We start from the raw sequence: 14,586 nt of genomic DNA, 5'->3' as shown, positions 1-14,586 counted from the left end.
ACATCTCCAATCACTGTTAGGCACTCTCCCACTACCTCTATGTACCAACAAGTGGTACGTGGTAAGAGTTTTAAAAACAAAACAAAGAAAATGCCTGGATAAAAGAGATTATTTCTTTTTTTTTTCAATATATGAAGTTTATTGTCAAATTGGTTTCCATACAACACCCAGTGCTCATCCCAAAAGGTGCCCTCCTCAATGCCCATCACCACCCTCGCCTCCCTCCCACCCCCCATCAACCCTCAGTTTGTTCTCAGTTTTTTAAAAGAGATTATTTCTGACCAGAGTAATGATGAAAGCTCTGAGGACGAAGTAGTATTTTTTGGGTCATAAAGGATGAGTACTTATTCAATCAATGGAGATGGGTTATGGACAGGAAGAGAGAAGCCCAGGACAGAACCCATTAAAAAGTCATCAGTTATCATATAAAATATCCTTCTTTATCTCAGTGGTTCAGAAGCAGGAAGAAATGGGTACCAGGGGTGAGAAGTAACAGAAAAAAATGTTCAAGTGCCATTAATGTTTCCTCTACTTTCTTTTTTTAACAGTATGATCCCATGATTATACTATACAAAAATCACATTTATAGCAAAATCTATGAGAATAATTCAGGCACAGAATTAAATTAAGCTTAGTGCTCAGACATATTTTTATGGTATGCATTACTGCTACTCTGCTTGGTAATTAGGTACAAAGAGTCAATAAATAGCTTATGAAATTAGTATAATCAGTCTTTTATATAGACAAAGCAAGTATTTCTAGGTTACCTAGAAGTATTTATCTTGGGAGAAGGAAGGAAATGGGAAGTTGGTGATCTTGTTCCCCTCCAGCACGCCCTCATCTTTACTGTTTTCAAGCATCATTCATGTAACAAATGTGTGAGCACTTACTATGTGCCACACAGTGCTAGGGGCTGAGGTGCTTAAAGCCCCTTCTTGATTTCAGGAGAAGGGATTGTCACTGGGAATTCAGTGTCCACCCACCACCGCTGGGCTGTGGACTTCCCTTGGGGCTACAGAGATCCACAGGGTTCAAGTATTTCCTGGGAACCTTCCTGCTTTGCACATTCAACTCTTTTTCTTCCCTTCCACAAACTGAGAAACACTGAACCACAATTTTCCCTTTCCCTCTCCCAATAAGGGGAATTTATATTACTTACATTAAAAACAAACAAAAAAAACCCAACAACCAACTAAAACTCCAACTTCAGTTGCTGTCAAAAATCCATCTACTAGAAAGTCATTTGGTTTAATAAATAAACAGTGCTGAGACTGCACGGGATTGCAGTGGCATTTCCCAAGCAGAATTATCTTGGCACATTATGTCTTGGTCTGCCTCATGGGTCACAGGTATGCTAAGAAGCTGACCTCCTAACCCTCAAGGTGGCAGCTGGGGCTGGGGTTGCCAGAGCCTTGGGCCAACCTCCTTTGGCTCTGAGCAACATTTTCCTTTTCCTTTCATTCCAGTTTATCACCATACCCTTATCATTTTCAAGACAGTGAAAAAGTGAAGAAGATTAAAAAGCATTGGCTTGCCTGACAATACTCTGTGTTCTGGGAAATAGTTCAAGACTACTCAACTTGGGTAACCTCTGGCAAGTCAACTTCCCCTTTCTGGGCTTTGGTTTCCTCCTAAGTAAGAAGAGGTGGTTACACGAAATGATCCCTAACATCCCTTCTAGTTCTACAGTATAATTATTCAGGAAATTGTGATATTCCCATACAACATCCTAAAAAATAACATTTTGTGGGAAAAAAGGGCAAAAATTTAGAGTGAGATTTGGAGACTGCTCAAGGCTTATAGCTAATCCTTGTTTATTTAACAAATATGATTAGATGCCCGCTAAATGCCAGAGAACTGTGACTGACAGCAGCATTACAACTAACCAGAGAAGCCTATTCCCTTCTCATGAAGCTTACAGTACACTAGGAACCACATACAAAAGCACTTATAATGAACTGGGTAAGTACTAAAATGGGGAGAAATAAGAGTGTAACGGGTAAGTGATGAGATACCCAACCCAGCAGTGGTTAGGAGAGGCTCAGTGCAGAAAGTGACATCCAAGACAAGACTTCAAGAACAGCAGGAGCTGGAGGGCGGGATGGGGTGGGTTGTGGGTGTGTGTGAGGCAGGAGTGGATGGTGTTGGGGAAAGATGACATTCTAGGCAGAGGGAATGCCATCTGCCAAGTCCCAGAGGCATGGTAACTTGGGAACTACATGGCTGGAATTTTAAGCATGATTTTAAGTGCGAGAGTGACAGGACAGGTTAGGAAAAGCCCTGCAGCTGCAGAATGGAGGACTGAACTGGAGATGGGCAAGACGGACATGGGGAAATCTAGCGCTGCTAAGTCCACAAACACTCAGATTATGCAGTGAATCGGGAAGGGAAACAAAAAGAGGATTTAAAAGAGTATTCCTTTCAATCCTGCTTGGAGAAGTCAAACCAAGGTTTCCTAGAAGATGTGGCAGAGCTAGGTGTCACAGGATAGGAAGAAATACACAGTAGCATCTGGTTACCACTGGAGCAAGTGTGACTAAACTAGAACTCTGAATTCTGAAAGTAAGGTAGGGGAAATATGTTTAAAAGATTCTTAGAAAGTCCTCACTTAAACCTGCTTTTAGTGAAACTACTCCTTCAGTGTTAGCGCCTGAGAGGGCTTTTTTTTCATCAGCCTTCTTTACATTGTTACATAATTTCCCTGAGAGATCCAGAATCTCAACTCCTGTACATACATCATGATCATCCTAAAATCCCTAACTCCAGCTCAGACCTCTCTCCTGGTCTTCATTTCACCTTCACATTAGGATCTTCACCCAATGTTACCCAAACACCTCAGAGTCACAGTTCCTCTCTATTTAATTCTTTGCTATATTTTTGTATTCTATAACAGCTAATATACAGCAGGTCAAGAAAATAAATGTTAGTCTGTTGAATGACCACTGGGATATCGTTTACTTTGAAATGCCTGTTCAAGTTTGGGGCCAATGTTCCTACCAGGTGGTCTGTTAGTTCCCTCATGGTTTGTGTTAAATACTCTATTAGTGTTAATGTAATTGAGTATGTCTCCCACCACATTAGGGAGGTAGTCTGTCTCTTTCTTCTTTATAAGCCTGATATCATGCACAATACTGACACAAAGTGCGTCAAAATCGCTAAGAACAAAATATTCACAAAATAATGCTAATAAAAATTCATAAATAAATGCAAAATCGTGAAATGTGAAAAAAAAGAGTATTCTTCAAACTGGCAGAGGAGAAGTAGGCAGAAAGTTGGCTTGTTCAGAAGAACTATAATAAGTTCACATAAGACAGAATCCAGAAAAGTATATTATAATCACATGTACAAAAGACCATTTCTTAAAATTACATGATTATCAAAAGTAACAATGTCATTTGACTTTCAGGAAATTATTTTCAGGCTATATTTTATAATTAACACCTATAAATTATTTTAAATTGAGTTTTACATAGTAAGTTCTTTTTCAACACTATCCCTATATATAAATTTATACCCTGCAAAATAGAATGCACTTCACCATAGCAACAGTTCTATATCAACTCCTACTCAAGTTAGAAAAAGCATATGTAAAAGAAATGAATATTCTGGAATATTCTAAAGTGCCTACTGGAAAAAAATCTCTCCATTTATTTTGTAAAAATTTAAATATAAAATTTTAATGTTTCCTTAAAACATTTTTGTAATTAGGTAAAAGGCTACTTTAGTTTCTCAACTCTTGCTTTATTAAACAGTATAATACATTTTTTATTCATTAAAAAAATTTTTTTTACTGTTTATTCAGTTTTTGAGAGAGAGAGACAGAGCGTGAGCAGGGTACAGACAGAGAGAGAGGGAGACACAGAATCTGAAGCAGGCTCCAGGCTCTGAGCTGTCAGCACAGAGCCTGATGCAGGGCTCGAACTCACAAACCATGAGATCATGACCTAAACTGAAGTCAGATGCTTAACCGACTGAGCCACCCAGGCGCCCCAGTAAAATACTTTTAAAATAATGTGAAAGAGAAAAAAAAAAAAAAAGAATGAAAAAGGGGAAAAAAAACAAAAAAAATCAATGTTGAAGATAACATACTTGGGATTGCGTTTGAGTTGGCTGGTGTGCTGGGGGATGGGGACAGTAACAGGAAATAATGTTTAAGTGATTTGTAAGTAAAATATAAACCAAGGTATTAAATGTTACAACTATATTACTTTCTCAAGAAAAGCTATACCCCCACTGGTATTATGGGAACTGAAAAAGAAATTCTTATGTTCATTCTTCTTTTAAAAGTCAATAAAGCATCAGTACGTATTAACTTGGCTTGATAAATTAAGCAATTTACAAATTCCCTAATGAGAACGAACAAGTTTACAGACTTTGCGGACCAGATTATACACTACCAACAAGTCTGTGTGTTATATCAAAATGTAATATTAAACTTAATGTAATTCAAAGCATTTCCTTTCACTTACCACACTTGGGGCCAGCCAAATTCACCATGTGCACATCTCTGTCACCCTTGCTTACAGCCCAAGAGGGAATACTCTGTTATATTCCCAACTCCCTTGCTGTTCTGGACTTCCTTTCTCTGACCTAATTTCTAGCTGCTCTGCTACATTCCAATTTTCCCACTGAACTCTGAAAAATTCCCAAGCCCTTCTGTGGTTCTAACCTTCTTGTTTAATACCTCCTTCAAAAAGGCTTAAACTGAAACCTGGCTGTTGTTCACTTCGTTTGGAGGCTGCGCTTTCGGCCACATCCTGCCACACACATCTCAGAGTTCAGAGGTTCTCCCTCATGTGTTCTTATGTGTTTCTTTAGAACTTTACCACCTCTGCTTGTCCTCACTGCAGGCATCCACAAACTTCCCTGTCACCAGTCTCCATCCCTTGGAATCTTTGGCACCTGGAACACCTTTGGCTTTCCCTACAAATGCTGCTGTTCTCTTAGATGATTTCAACATTCATGTGGATGACTTTTTCCCAAACTCTGTTCCTTGATCTCATCTCCAAAGACCTCCACTTCTGCTACCCACCTTCTACGGCCAAACCTAGGGCTTGCCATCTCCCAGAAGAGCACTATCTCTGAAATCTTAAAGTCAGGCATTTCATTCCTTGATACAACCTCTCTCACTGAACTCTTCCCTACAGTAATTCACTGATCCCATCACCAGATTATTTCACTCTATGCTGACCAAGACTCTCACTTTGAACAAATTGTAGTCAGGCTCCTCCTGGGCCCTCTTCTCCACTAGGCTTCAACCATGGCCTCTAAAAATTGCACACTTTCAGCACAAATGATTTTGTTTACTCACCCCACTAAGACACCAGAATACACACTAGCACAGTTTCTTGCAGCTGAAGGCCATGTTCTTAGGATGACCCCAACCCTCTTAAAGTTCCTACCTGAAAAAGTACAAGACTGCCAGGAGAATTTACTGCTTCTTCCAGCCAAACGGTGATGACCAGCAGAGAGGCCCCTGTACCTCCTCTGAGAGCAATTCCTTCAGAAAGCTTAGTTAGAAATCCATTCTCTGCCCTTTTGAGATGTAAATCTTCTACCACCTAGAAATGTCTTCTCAAGGTGAGTCATCTCTTTGAAATGCAAACATTCAAGAAGACAACTCTCCCTTTCTTTCCACTCCCCGTATGAGGGTAAAAGCTCCAAGTGCCAGTTAATAAACCCAGATAGGTTTCACATTAACCAATCCCCTTCCCTGCTTGTTCCAATTTCTACTCCCTTTAATCTGCAGGACACCGCCTCCACTACCCACCCCATTCCTCTTTCCTAGTCCCTCACTCTCCCTTTAAAACACGCAGTCATCTCTGTACAAACTGAAGTTGAGTTCAGTCCACACTATCCTCTTTTCCCTACTGCAATCACAGTAATATGATTCTACCCTTACCACTTTAATTAGTGTATGGCTTTATCTTTGACAGTGTACTCTATGTAATACACACACACACACACACACACACACACACACACACACAAAGGCAAGGCACACATGCACACCCTCCCTCCCATAAGTTTGCTTTTTTTTCCCCAGTTTTAATTACTCTCTTGCTAGTATTCTAAATCCTTTAGGAATAAATTCAAATTCCTTAATATGGCATGCAAGCAAACTGGCCTCTTCCTTATTTCTGAACCCTTCTTTCTTCATACTCACTTTTCCAGGTTACTCAACATCTTTCACTTCCCTGAATTCACTCTGCTCTGCCTCACTCTTGGCCTCTCCCATGTTGGTTCCTTGACCTGGTATACTCCTCTCTACTTCTCTGGCCTATGCTGACTCCCTCTTCAGTTAGTATCTCATCCCCAGGAAACCTTGCTCAATGTTCCCCCTATAATAAGTTAGGTTGACCTGCTACATGCTCCTGGGACCACCTGGTTTCCTAGATCATCTATTATAACAGCAGCACAACCTTCTGGCTTGGTCACAAGTTCCCTCAGAGCAGTGTGTATCTCTGTCTGGCTTACTACTCTCTGTCCTAACACTTGCTTTGCTACTGAAGCTAAATAGGAATGCAGTAAGTATGTATTAAATGAAGAAATCTTTAGGATCATTAATGTTCTGTGAGAGAACTCTAGCCCATATGACAAAAGTTCTCATCACCGAAATGAGCTGAAACATCTCTAATTCTTTCACAGAACATTTTAAAATGGTGAAACATAGGTCAAAGCATACAATGATAAACACTAATAGGAATTTGCAAAACCATGGTATGATTCCACTCTATTAGCATATTTAGGCATTCATAAATGAAAAATATTTTTAGGAGTTACCTAGGATAACAACTTAAGATTAACCATTTAGTTGCTACATCTTTCCACTTAAGGATAATCCTTCATTGAAAATGTCACCAATTCCATATGTGGTGATGAATATAAAAGTAGAGCCCAAGATTACCACACTTAACACTGAAAACCAGTTAAAACCTGTGTAAATCAGAAAAATACTTATTTTGTATTTAAAAGTTTGGATCCGTGTTATCGTCTTTTACTCATTTGGCATCACATGGTACTTACTGATAAATTTGTACTGTTGGGAACATATTGATCCTGTTCTCCCAGCAACACGTCAATCACAGGATGCCGGCCATTTTTAATCATGATCTTCCTTTCTTCTTGTAGAGTTGGTCTGCAAAAAGAAGCATGTTTCAACTTACTAGGCATGAAAACTGCCTTTTAAAAAAATCTCTAAGTTCTCGTTTACAAAACAGACTTTAAGAATACATCCAGAATAAGGCTTTGAGTATTAAAGTTAAATTTTAATTGTAAGAATTAGGAGGACAATTATTGTAACAGTGTTTGAAGGACAAACTTCAGCAGAGTCCTACAGTAGCTCTAATGCTGAAGTCTACTTTACAAGATCTTTTTTAATTTTTATTTTCTTAATATTATCTAAGACCAATATTTTCATTACTAAAAGTTACAGTTCAGATCAGTGTTATTTAAATCATTTTTAGTAATAAGCATAATAAAGGCTATCCCTGAAAATTAGTCCAGATTTAATTATTACATTAATAGAAATTATATTATGTGCTGGACTTGGGAGACCTAAACTTTTTATATTCTGTTCAACTGAAACATCTTTCTAGGGTCATTGGTATCTTTCACTTTTTTTTGATATAAAACTTAATTTTTTGCCTTGCTGGTCTTGTTATTTAAGCTTTTAAACTTTGTTTTTATCTATAGCTTTATCTATTTATCATATCCCCCATGAGCACTGCCCTACTCTCATTCTCCTTCCTAGAGATTACCACTGAGATCAGTGTGGTATCTATCCTTCCCAACTTTCTTCTCTGCATTTAGATTTTTATACACTCATTGCATTTGTTTGCAATTTATTTAAAAAAAAAGCAGAACAAATCAGGATCATACTGTAATGTGTATTTCTACAACTACATTTCCCCCTTAACACTCAATATACACTAAAAACATTGGCTTCACTATTCACCAATGGACTCTTCTACTTTTTTTTTTAATACTTTCATTTTACAAATGAAAGTACATTTCAAAATGTACAGTCATTACAAATACAGTCATTTTACAAATAATTTGCAGAAGGGGGAATTTTAGTAAGAACTTAAACAGAGCAAATCTCATATTTTTATTCCACATTTTCCTGCTCATAAAGGCATATATGCTTGGAACGGACAATACACTCTCAATGTAACTAATTGCTCACCAACCATCATGAATGTACCTAGGACAACATTCATAAATACTAATTTTTGATTTCAATACGTTTCTAAAATGTTCTGGCTTATCATTATTTTTGGTTCTTCCCCAACTTGCATGGACGAAAATGTAATATTTGAATTTTTTGAAATCTTTTAAAGCTTATAGTTTTGTTGAGGAGAGGCCAGGCATCTTCTTTGCTACACAACTGTAACAAATTTTCAGTTTTATATTTATAAATATCAAATCAGAATAGTCAATCAAGTCAATATTTTTATTTCACATCGTCTATTTTCTTTCAGTCTTCTACCTTAAGCACCTGTCCACCTACAAACAGTATCAAGTAAACTTCAGGGCACAAATTTCATAAAAGACAAAAGAAACTACTACATGTCCTTTTGGCAAAACAGGATGGATCAGGTTCTTGTCACCAAATATTGCATGATGTGTGCTGCCTATGGAATAACTGACTGGAAAAGAACACATTTCACTTTGCCCTTAGAAAAATATATTCGCATAATGATTCTTGAGTTTGGGGAAAATTCATCCAGGATACTGTCATCTGAACACTCATAATCTGAGATTGGGTTTATACAAGAAATTTCATTATCATCATTAGTATCTAGAGCACTATCTTTCTCTTCACATTCATCTTTTGATTAATAATTGTGAAATGTCTTCTGTCACTTTTTTTTGCTATTATGGGTGAAAAATAAAAAATTGCGAGTTCTCAGCTATGTTCAAAGAAAGTTAGAAGCCGACTATAATGGTGTTATCTCCATTCTTTTTGTAACTTCCTGAAGGATGATGCAGCACTTCAGGCAACACAATTAGAACCCTGAAGGATGGTGTGATAGTGAGTTCTATCTCACCTTTGCATTACCATTCTCTAGTTTTCTTAGACTTTTTAGTAGAAATAATCAATAAACAATAATTAAGTAATTCCTGGGATGATGAAATAGCAAGATATTCCAGATATAGAAACAATAAAATCATTAAAGATCCCAAAATACATCTCATATTTATAAAAGGGTCCAATGGACCCATAGTGTAAATGCAAGACAGAATGAGTTTTATTCTTCTTTTTAAAAAAACATGAATTTTCTCTTTGTTCTTTGAAAGACATTTAAGAAACTCAAAAGCTGAAATTAGGTCCAGTGGACACTGATGGTATGGTATATTGAAGATTTAGGATAATTTCCTGTCATATCTTTAACATTCTTTGGAAGCTGCCGCATAAATGAGTTAGCTGTTCTCTGTTGTTAAATATTTTAGACTGTGTTTAGATTTTCAAACAATAGTGAAATGAACAACCATGTATATATACACACTATATATATATATACACACATACACACACACACACACACACACACACACTCACATACCCATTACATATAGACAAGTGTTTGTCTAAGCTAGAGTAAATTCCTGAAGTATGCTTTCTAAGTCATAGGGTTTGCTTATTTTTTATTTTAACATACAGAAACATCTATATCAGATGTCTGCGTGGCTCAGTTAAGTGCCCAACTCTTGATTTCAGCTGAGGTCATGATCTCATAGTTCATGAGATTGAGGCCCACATCGGGCTCTATGCTGATAGCACAGGGCCTGCTTAGGATTCTCTCTTTCCCTCTCTTTCTTCCCTTCTCCCGCTTGCTTATTCACACACACATGTGTGCACTTACTCTCTTTCAAATAAATAAACACTTAAAAAAAAAGAAATATCTGTATCAGTTTATCTTCCCACCAGCAGGATATGAAAGTTGACTTGTTTTTTCACAACTTCACCTAAAGGAGGTATTACCAAATTTTCTAATTTCTGACAATGTGCTGGGTGAACAGTGTCCTCGTATTGTGTTAACTTATACTCATTGATTATTAAGTTCTATGACTCAGAACTTTAGCATAAAACACATTTCTGAACTTACTCATAATACTAAGAAATAGTACTTTCCTAAATACTTAAATCCTTTTCCTTAAATATATCTGGCTAACAAAACCCCAAGTATATACCCTCACATTTCTCAAAGAAAGTAACTACAGTATCTTCTGAGGAAAAATTTAAAATTATCCTTTGGAAAGAGACATTTAAAATGACAGGAAAAGGACATTTTTTGGATTTCAAAGTACAATTCTAAAGACAGGATTTTTACCTAGGTGCATTATAAATTTACTACTAAAAAAAATGAAAGCAGCTGTAAGTAATATCAGTTTTAAAATAAAATCCTAGGTGTTCTGCCAAGTGAAATCAATAGATCATTATTCATGACACTGATAGGATTTCTGAGGAAGGTCTTCACTTTAGAATAAAATTTTGAATGATTTGTTCTGCTCGAAAATCTGTGAAAATGAGTGACTGACTTACTCTGTCACTATCAAAATTATATAAAGACAAAACACTTCCTGGTAGAATGAGAAGTAAATGATAATTTGGAGTAATGAGACGATACACTACATTAAGATAGAGCAAGAAGGATATGAAAAACATGTTGATGACATGGCATTTAAGAAGAACTAAGGAAATCTGCATGCTGCCTGGAAAGAATGAAACACTGAACTTGAACAAATTTATTTTATATTTTTGAAACAGCATCTTTCTCCTTTAAATGCCTCAGGGAAACAATACAATTAGTAAAACAATATAATATCCAAAATACAAATTGGATAGAAAGACAGAATAAGAACTTTTGCCTCAAGGTTAGGCTATAGTGAATAAAATGTCCTAAAAGTATTTAGAAAAAAAAAAGAAAGATCGTGATTATAAAGCCAATAATCAGTCTGAACTAACATCAATAGTTCAAAGGCACTAATATCTTTGAGCAAGCTGGAAATCTAAGGGGGAAAAAGTATAAACTTCAGATACTTAAATACTAGCTTAAAATGCATTTTAGATGAAAGTTTCCTATTTGGTGGCTATTTACACTCAATTTTATTTCTGCTAAAAAAAGAGAAGTTGATTTTATTTCCTAAAGTTTATGGTATGATTTTTCATTTAAAAATATTCAGGTGGATTTTTCTTTTAAGAAAAATTAAAAAAAAAATTTTTACATGTTTATTTACTTTTGAGAGAGAGAGAGCGTGAGCGAGCGGTGGGGAGGGGCAGAGAGAAAGGCAGACACAGAATCTGAAGCAGGCTCCAGGCTCCATGCTGTCAGCACAGAGCCTGAGGTGGGGCTCAAACTCACAAGCTGTGAGATCATGACCTGAACCAACGTCAGATGCTTAACCATTTGAGCCATCCAGGTACCCCAGTGAATTTTTCTTAATACAAAATATATAGTATCCAATTTGGAAAGTATTTTAGCATATGAAATATTTCCTGAACTCATTTTCCTGATAGAATATGTCGTTTGGAACAATCCTACTGAGGACAAAAAGAAAAATTAGATAAAGTATAGAAAATAGTTACTTGACGGTACCTGATAACTAACAAGACATCAAGGAATTATCAAGCCAAGACCTGGGGCAGGACAGAGTCCCAGGGAGTGTGTTGATTCCTGAGGGAACAGCTGAGGGTAGAGACGAGGGATAGCCTGGCTCTGGACTGAGACACCAACAGGCTGCACACCAGGCATAAGAAATACATTTGAAGCAATAACGGCAGCTTTTGAACCTTTGAGTCATCTCAAGCCCAGATAAGATGACAGATTATTTAGATTAAGTGATGCCAGAGTATTTTCAGCGTCTTGAGATGTCTAGTAGAAGCAAATGTGACTCTTTCAGAGGAAATATAACATCAAGCTATTTCTATAATGATTCTACAAATATAATGCCTATAACATAATCAAAACAACCAGGCATCAAAAAGATATAAGAACAAAAATGAACAAAAACAAGGCAAGAGAAACAAGGCAACAAGGACCCATAAGGACTCCAGATATTTGAATTATCAGACACAGACTTTAAGATAACGATGCTGATCATGTTCAAAGAGACAGATAAGATAGAGAACCAAAAATGATTTTTAAAAAATAAATTGAATGGGTATGAAACATACTAACATACCCCATATTTTTATTAAAGACAAATAATTTTTAAAATACTTAATCCTTCTGATTTTTAAAATAAGCATCTTTAAAAAATATTATCTGCTATTTACTAAGTACTTATCATCTGTCTGGTCCTGCTTAAAAAGTTAATATAGATTTACCTCACTTAATCTGCACATCTCTTGAGAGGTAGGTATTATGGCAATGCAGAACCTGAGAATCAGAGAGGTTAAGTAACTTGCTTAAGGTCAGCTGTTAAATAACCAAGCAAGTATTCAAAACCACGTCTGTCTGATCCAAAGTCTACGCTATGAAAGATATGCTTTAAAAGAGTTCAAATTTTACTTATGCAAATCAAGTAGTCTCTTGATACATGGACTAGAAGATGCCAAAAAAAGAAGTCCCTAAATGAAAAATCTAGGACCAAACCTGTCTAGTGTATATACTTAAAATGTTTGTTAAATCTCTGATGAGTCTACAAATTAATCAGAGTTTTATAGTGATGTAATAAGGGATGTATTTTCACTCCTCAGAGATTTTGCCAAACCTACATCTCCATAAAGAATTCCTGGGGCGCCTGAGTGGCTCAGTCAGTTAAGCGTCTGACTCTTGGTTTCAGCTCAGGTCACGATCTCACAGTTTGTACGGTCGAGCCCCGTGTCAGGCTCTGTGCTGACAGTACAGAGCCTGCTTGAGATTCTTTCTTCCTCACTATGTGCATGCACACTCTCTCTCAAAATAAATGAACATAACAAAAAAATGAAAGAAAAAAACTTATATACGACGTGTAATATATATATGTTTAAGTTTACAAATAGATATATAAACACATACAGATACAAATATTTAAATTTGGTATAATATAAACCACATACCATAGACATGGTTCTTCTGGTCTTACTAGCTGCAGCATCAGCAGTAACAAATGGCAAAAGGCCACTTGAAGAAGTATAAGAAGAGGTAAGCCAGGCACAAGTATTTTTCAGTGGGAAGAGCTTTGCAGGAAGACACAGTAAGGGCATAGGTTGTAGCCGATCCTCTACTTAATTCACCAAAAGAATCCTTTAGGAAAAGTTAGCTTCACAAACCTTGTACAGCAAGAAAGAAGTCCTACTAAGATCACAGTACATAAGGAAGAAATCAAGTCAATGGAGAGTAGATTCTTATTCTCCCAGAACTAGATTCAACTACAGTAAATTTACAGATCTCACTTTTATGGATGATAAATGGGATAAAATTTTTGAAGCCCTCTGATGTGAGAATTGGGCAATAGTGAAAATGCAAAGAACCTATTTTAAACAAAACTATTGTGCCCAACACTGTTGGTCTCCACACAGAAACAGATGGCAAAACAAAATGAAATGAAATAGCAAAGTACGTTTTTAATCTAAAACTGGCATAGCCAATTCCTGCAATTCTCCTCCCCTAAATAAATAAATACATACATACATACATACATACATACATACTTTACAACAACCAATTTTTTAACATCCACTATGGGTATTATGCTAGGTATAAAGAACATTGAAAAATGTTCAAAAAAAAGCTATTTGGTTCAAACTAAAGAGAAACCAAGATATGAAAGACGTATGAACAGCAAAACATATCTACTCAAACACAATGAATTCTGTATGTCACAAGCACTGACAGGCAGTAAGACATCTATGTTTTCTTTTTATTCCTCACCATAGCCAGTAAGGTAAATATTCCCTTAAATTTCCTTAAGTATATGAAAAAATAGGCTTTGTGCTACAAACTGAATGTTTGTGTCCTCCCCAAAATTCATATGAAAACTAATGTGATGGTATTAGGAGGTGAGGCCTTTGGAAGGCGATTGGTTCATAAGAGCCCTCATGAGTGGGCTATGCTTTTATGGAATAAATAGCCCAGAGAGCCCCCAATATGGCAATGGTCTCCAGACCCAGAGAGCCACCAGCACAAAATTCTAGCCTGGGGGAGCCACAGGAGGGAGCCAGGCACAGAGCACCAGCAGACATGGGAATATCACAAAGAAACACTTCAGGGGTGGGGCCCAGGCATAGGGCCACCAAAGGGGCAACATGACCTGGAGCTCTGGGGGCCCAATCTTTGCCCAGCAAAACTACAGGAACAGAAATGCTGCCCCAGTGGGTCTGGAAGGTAGGATCCTCACCTAGTGGGCCTGGAGGGCACAGCACTGGGCCAAAGATTTGGCTCAAGCTTAAGGTTTTAAATTTAAGGAAGAACAATTTGAGAGCAATAGAGAACACTTCCTCAAAATGGATCATACAATGAGTCCCAGCCATATCTGATTTAGATGGTATTTATAATCATGAAGTGAAACATATTACAAAGTGTTTAAGTCAAAGCTAACAAATGAAAGAATTATGCTTTTTAAAAAATGTCACCAGAGTGCCTAGGTGGCTCAGTT

At 36.9% G+C, this 14,586-nt stretch overlaps 1 protein-coding gene across 9 annotated transcripts in view; it reads right to left on the bottom strand.

The window, feature by feature from the left end:
* MSH3 (mutS homolog 3) overlaps positions 1–14,586 on the bottom strand; it is a 187,929-nt gene that overhangs the window by 50,843 nt on the left and 122,500 nt on the right. For all 9 annotated transcript variants that reach the window (XM_045062647.1, XM_045062646.1, XM_003981121.6 and 6 more), the window contains one exon: positions 7,027–7,138. In XM_045062647.1, coding sequence (XP_044918582.1) covers positions 7,027–7,138 — 112 coding nt within the window. The remainder of the gene's footprint in view (positions 1–7,026; positions 7,139–14,586) is intronic.

The sequence above is a fragment of the Felis catus genome, chromosome A1, assembly GCF_018350175.1.
Source record: "Felis catus isolate Fca126 chromosome A1, F.catus_Fca126_mat1.0, whole genome shotgun sequence".
Lineage (NCBI taxonomy): Eukaryota > Metazoa > Chordata > Mammalia > Carnivora > Felidae > Felis > Felis catus.
The sequence above is the reverse complement of the archived record's forward strand: the minus strand, read 5'-3'. Positions and strand labels throughout refer to the sequence as shown.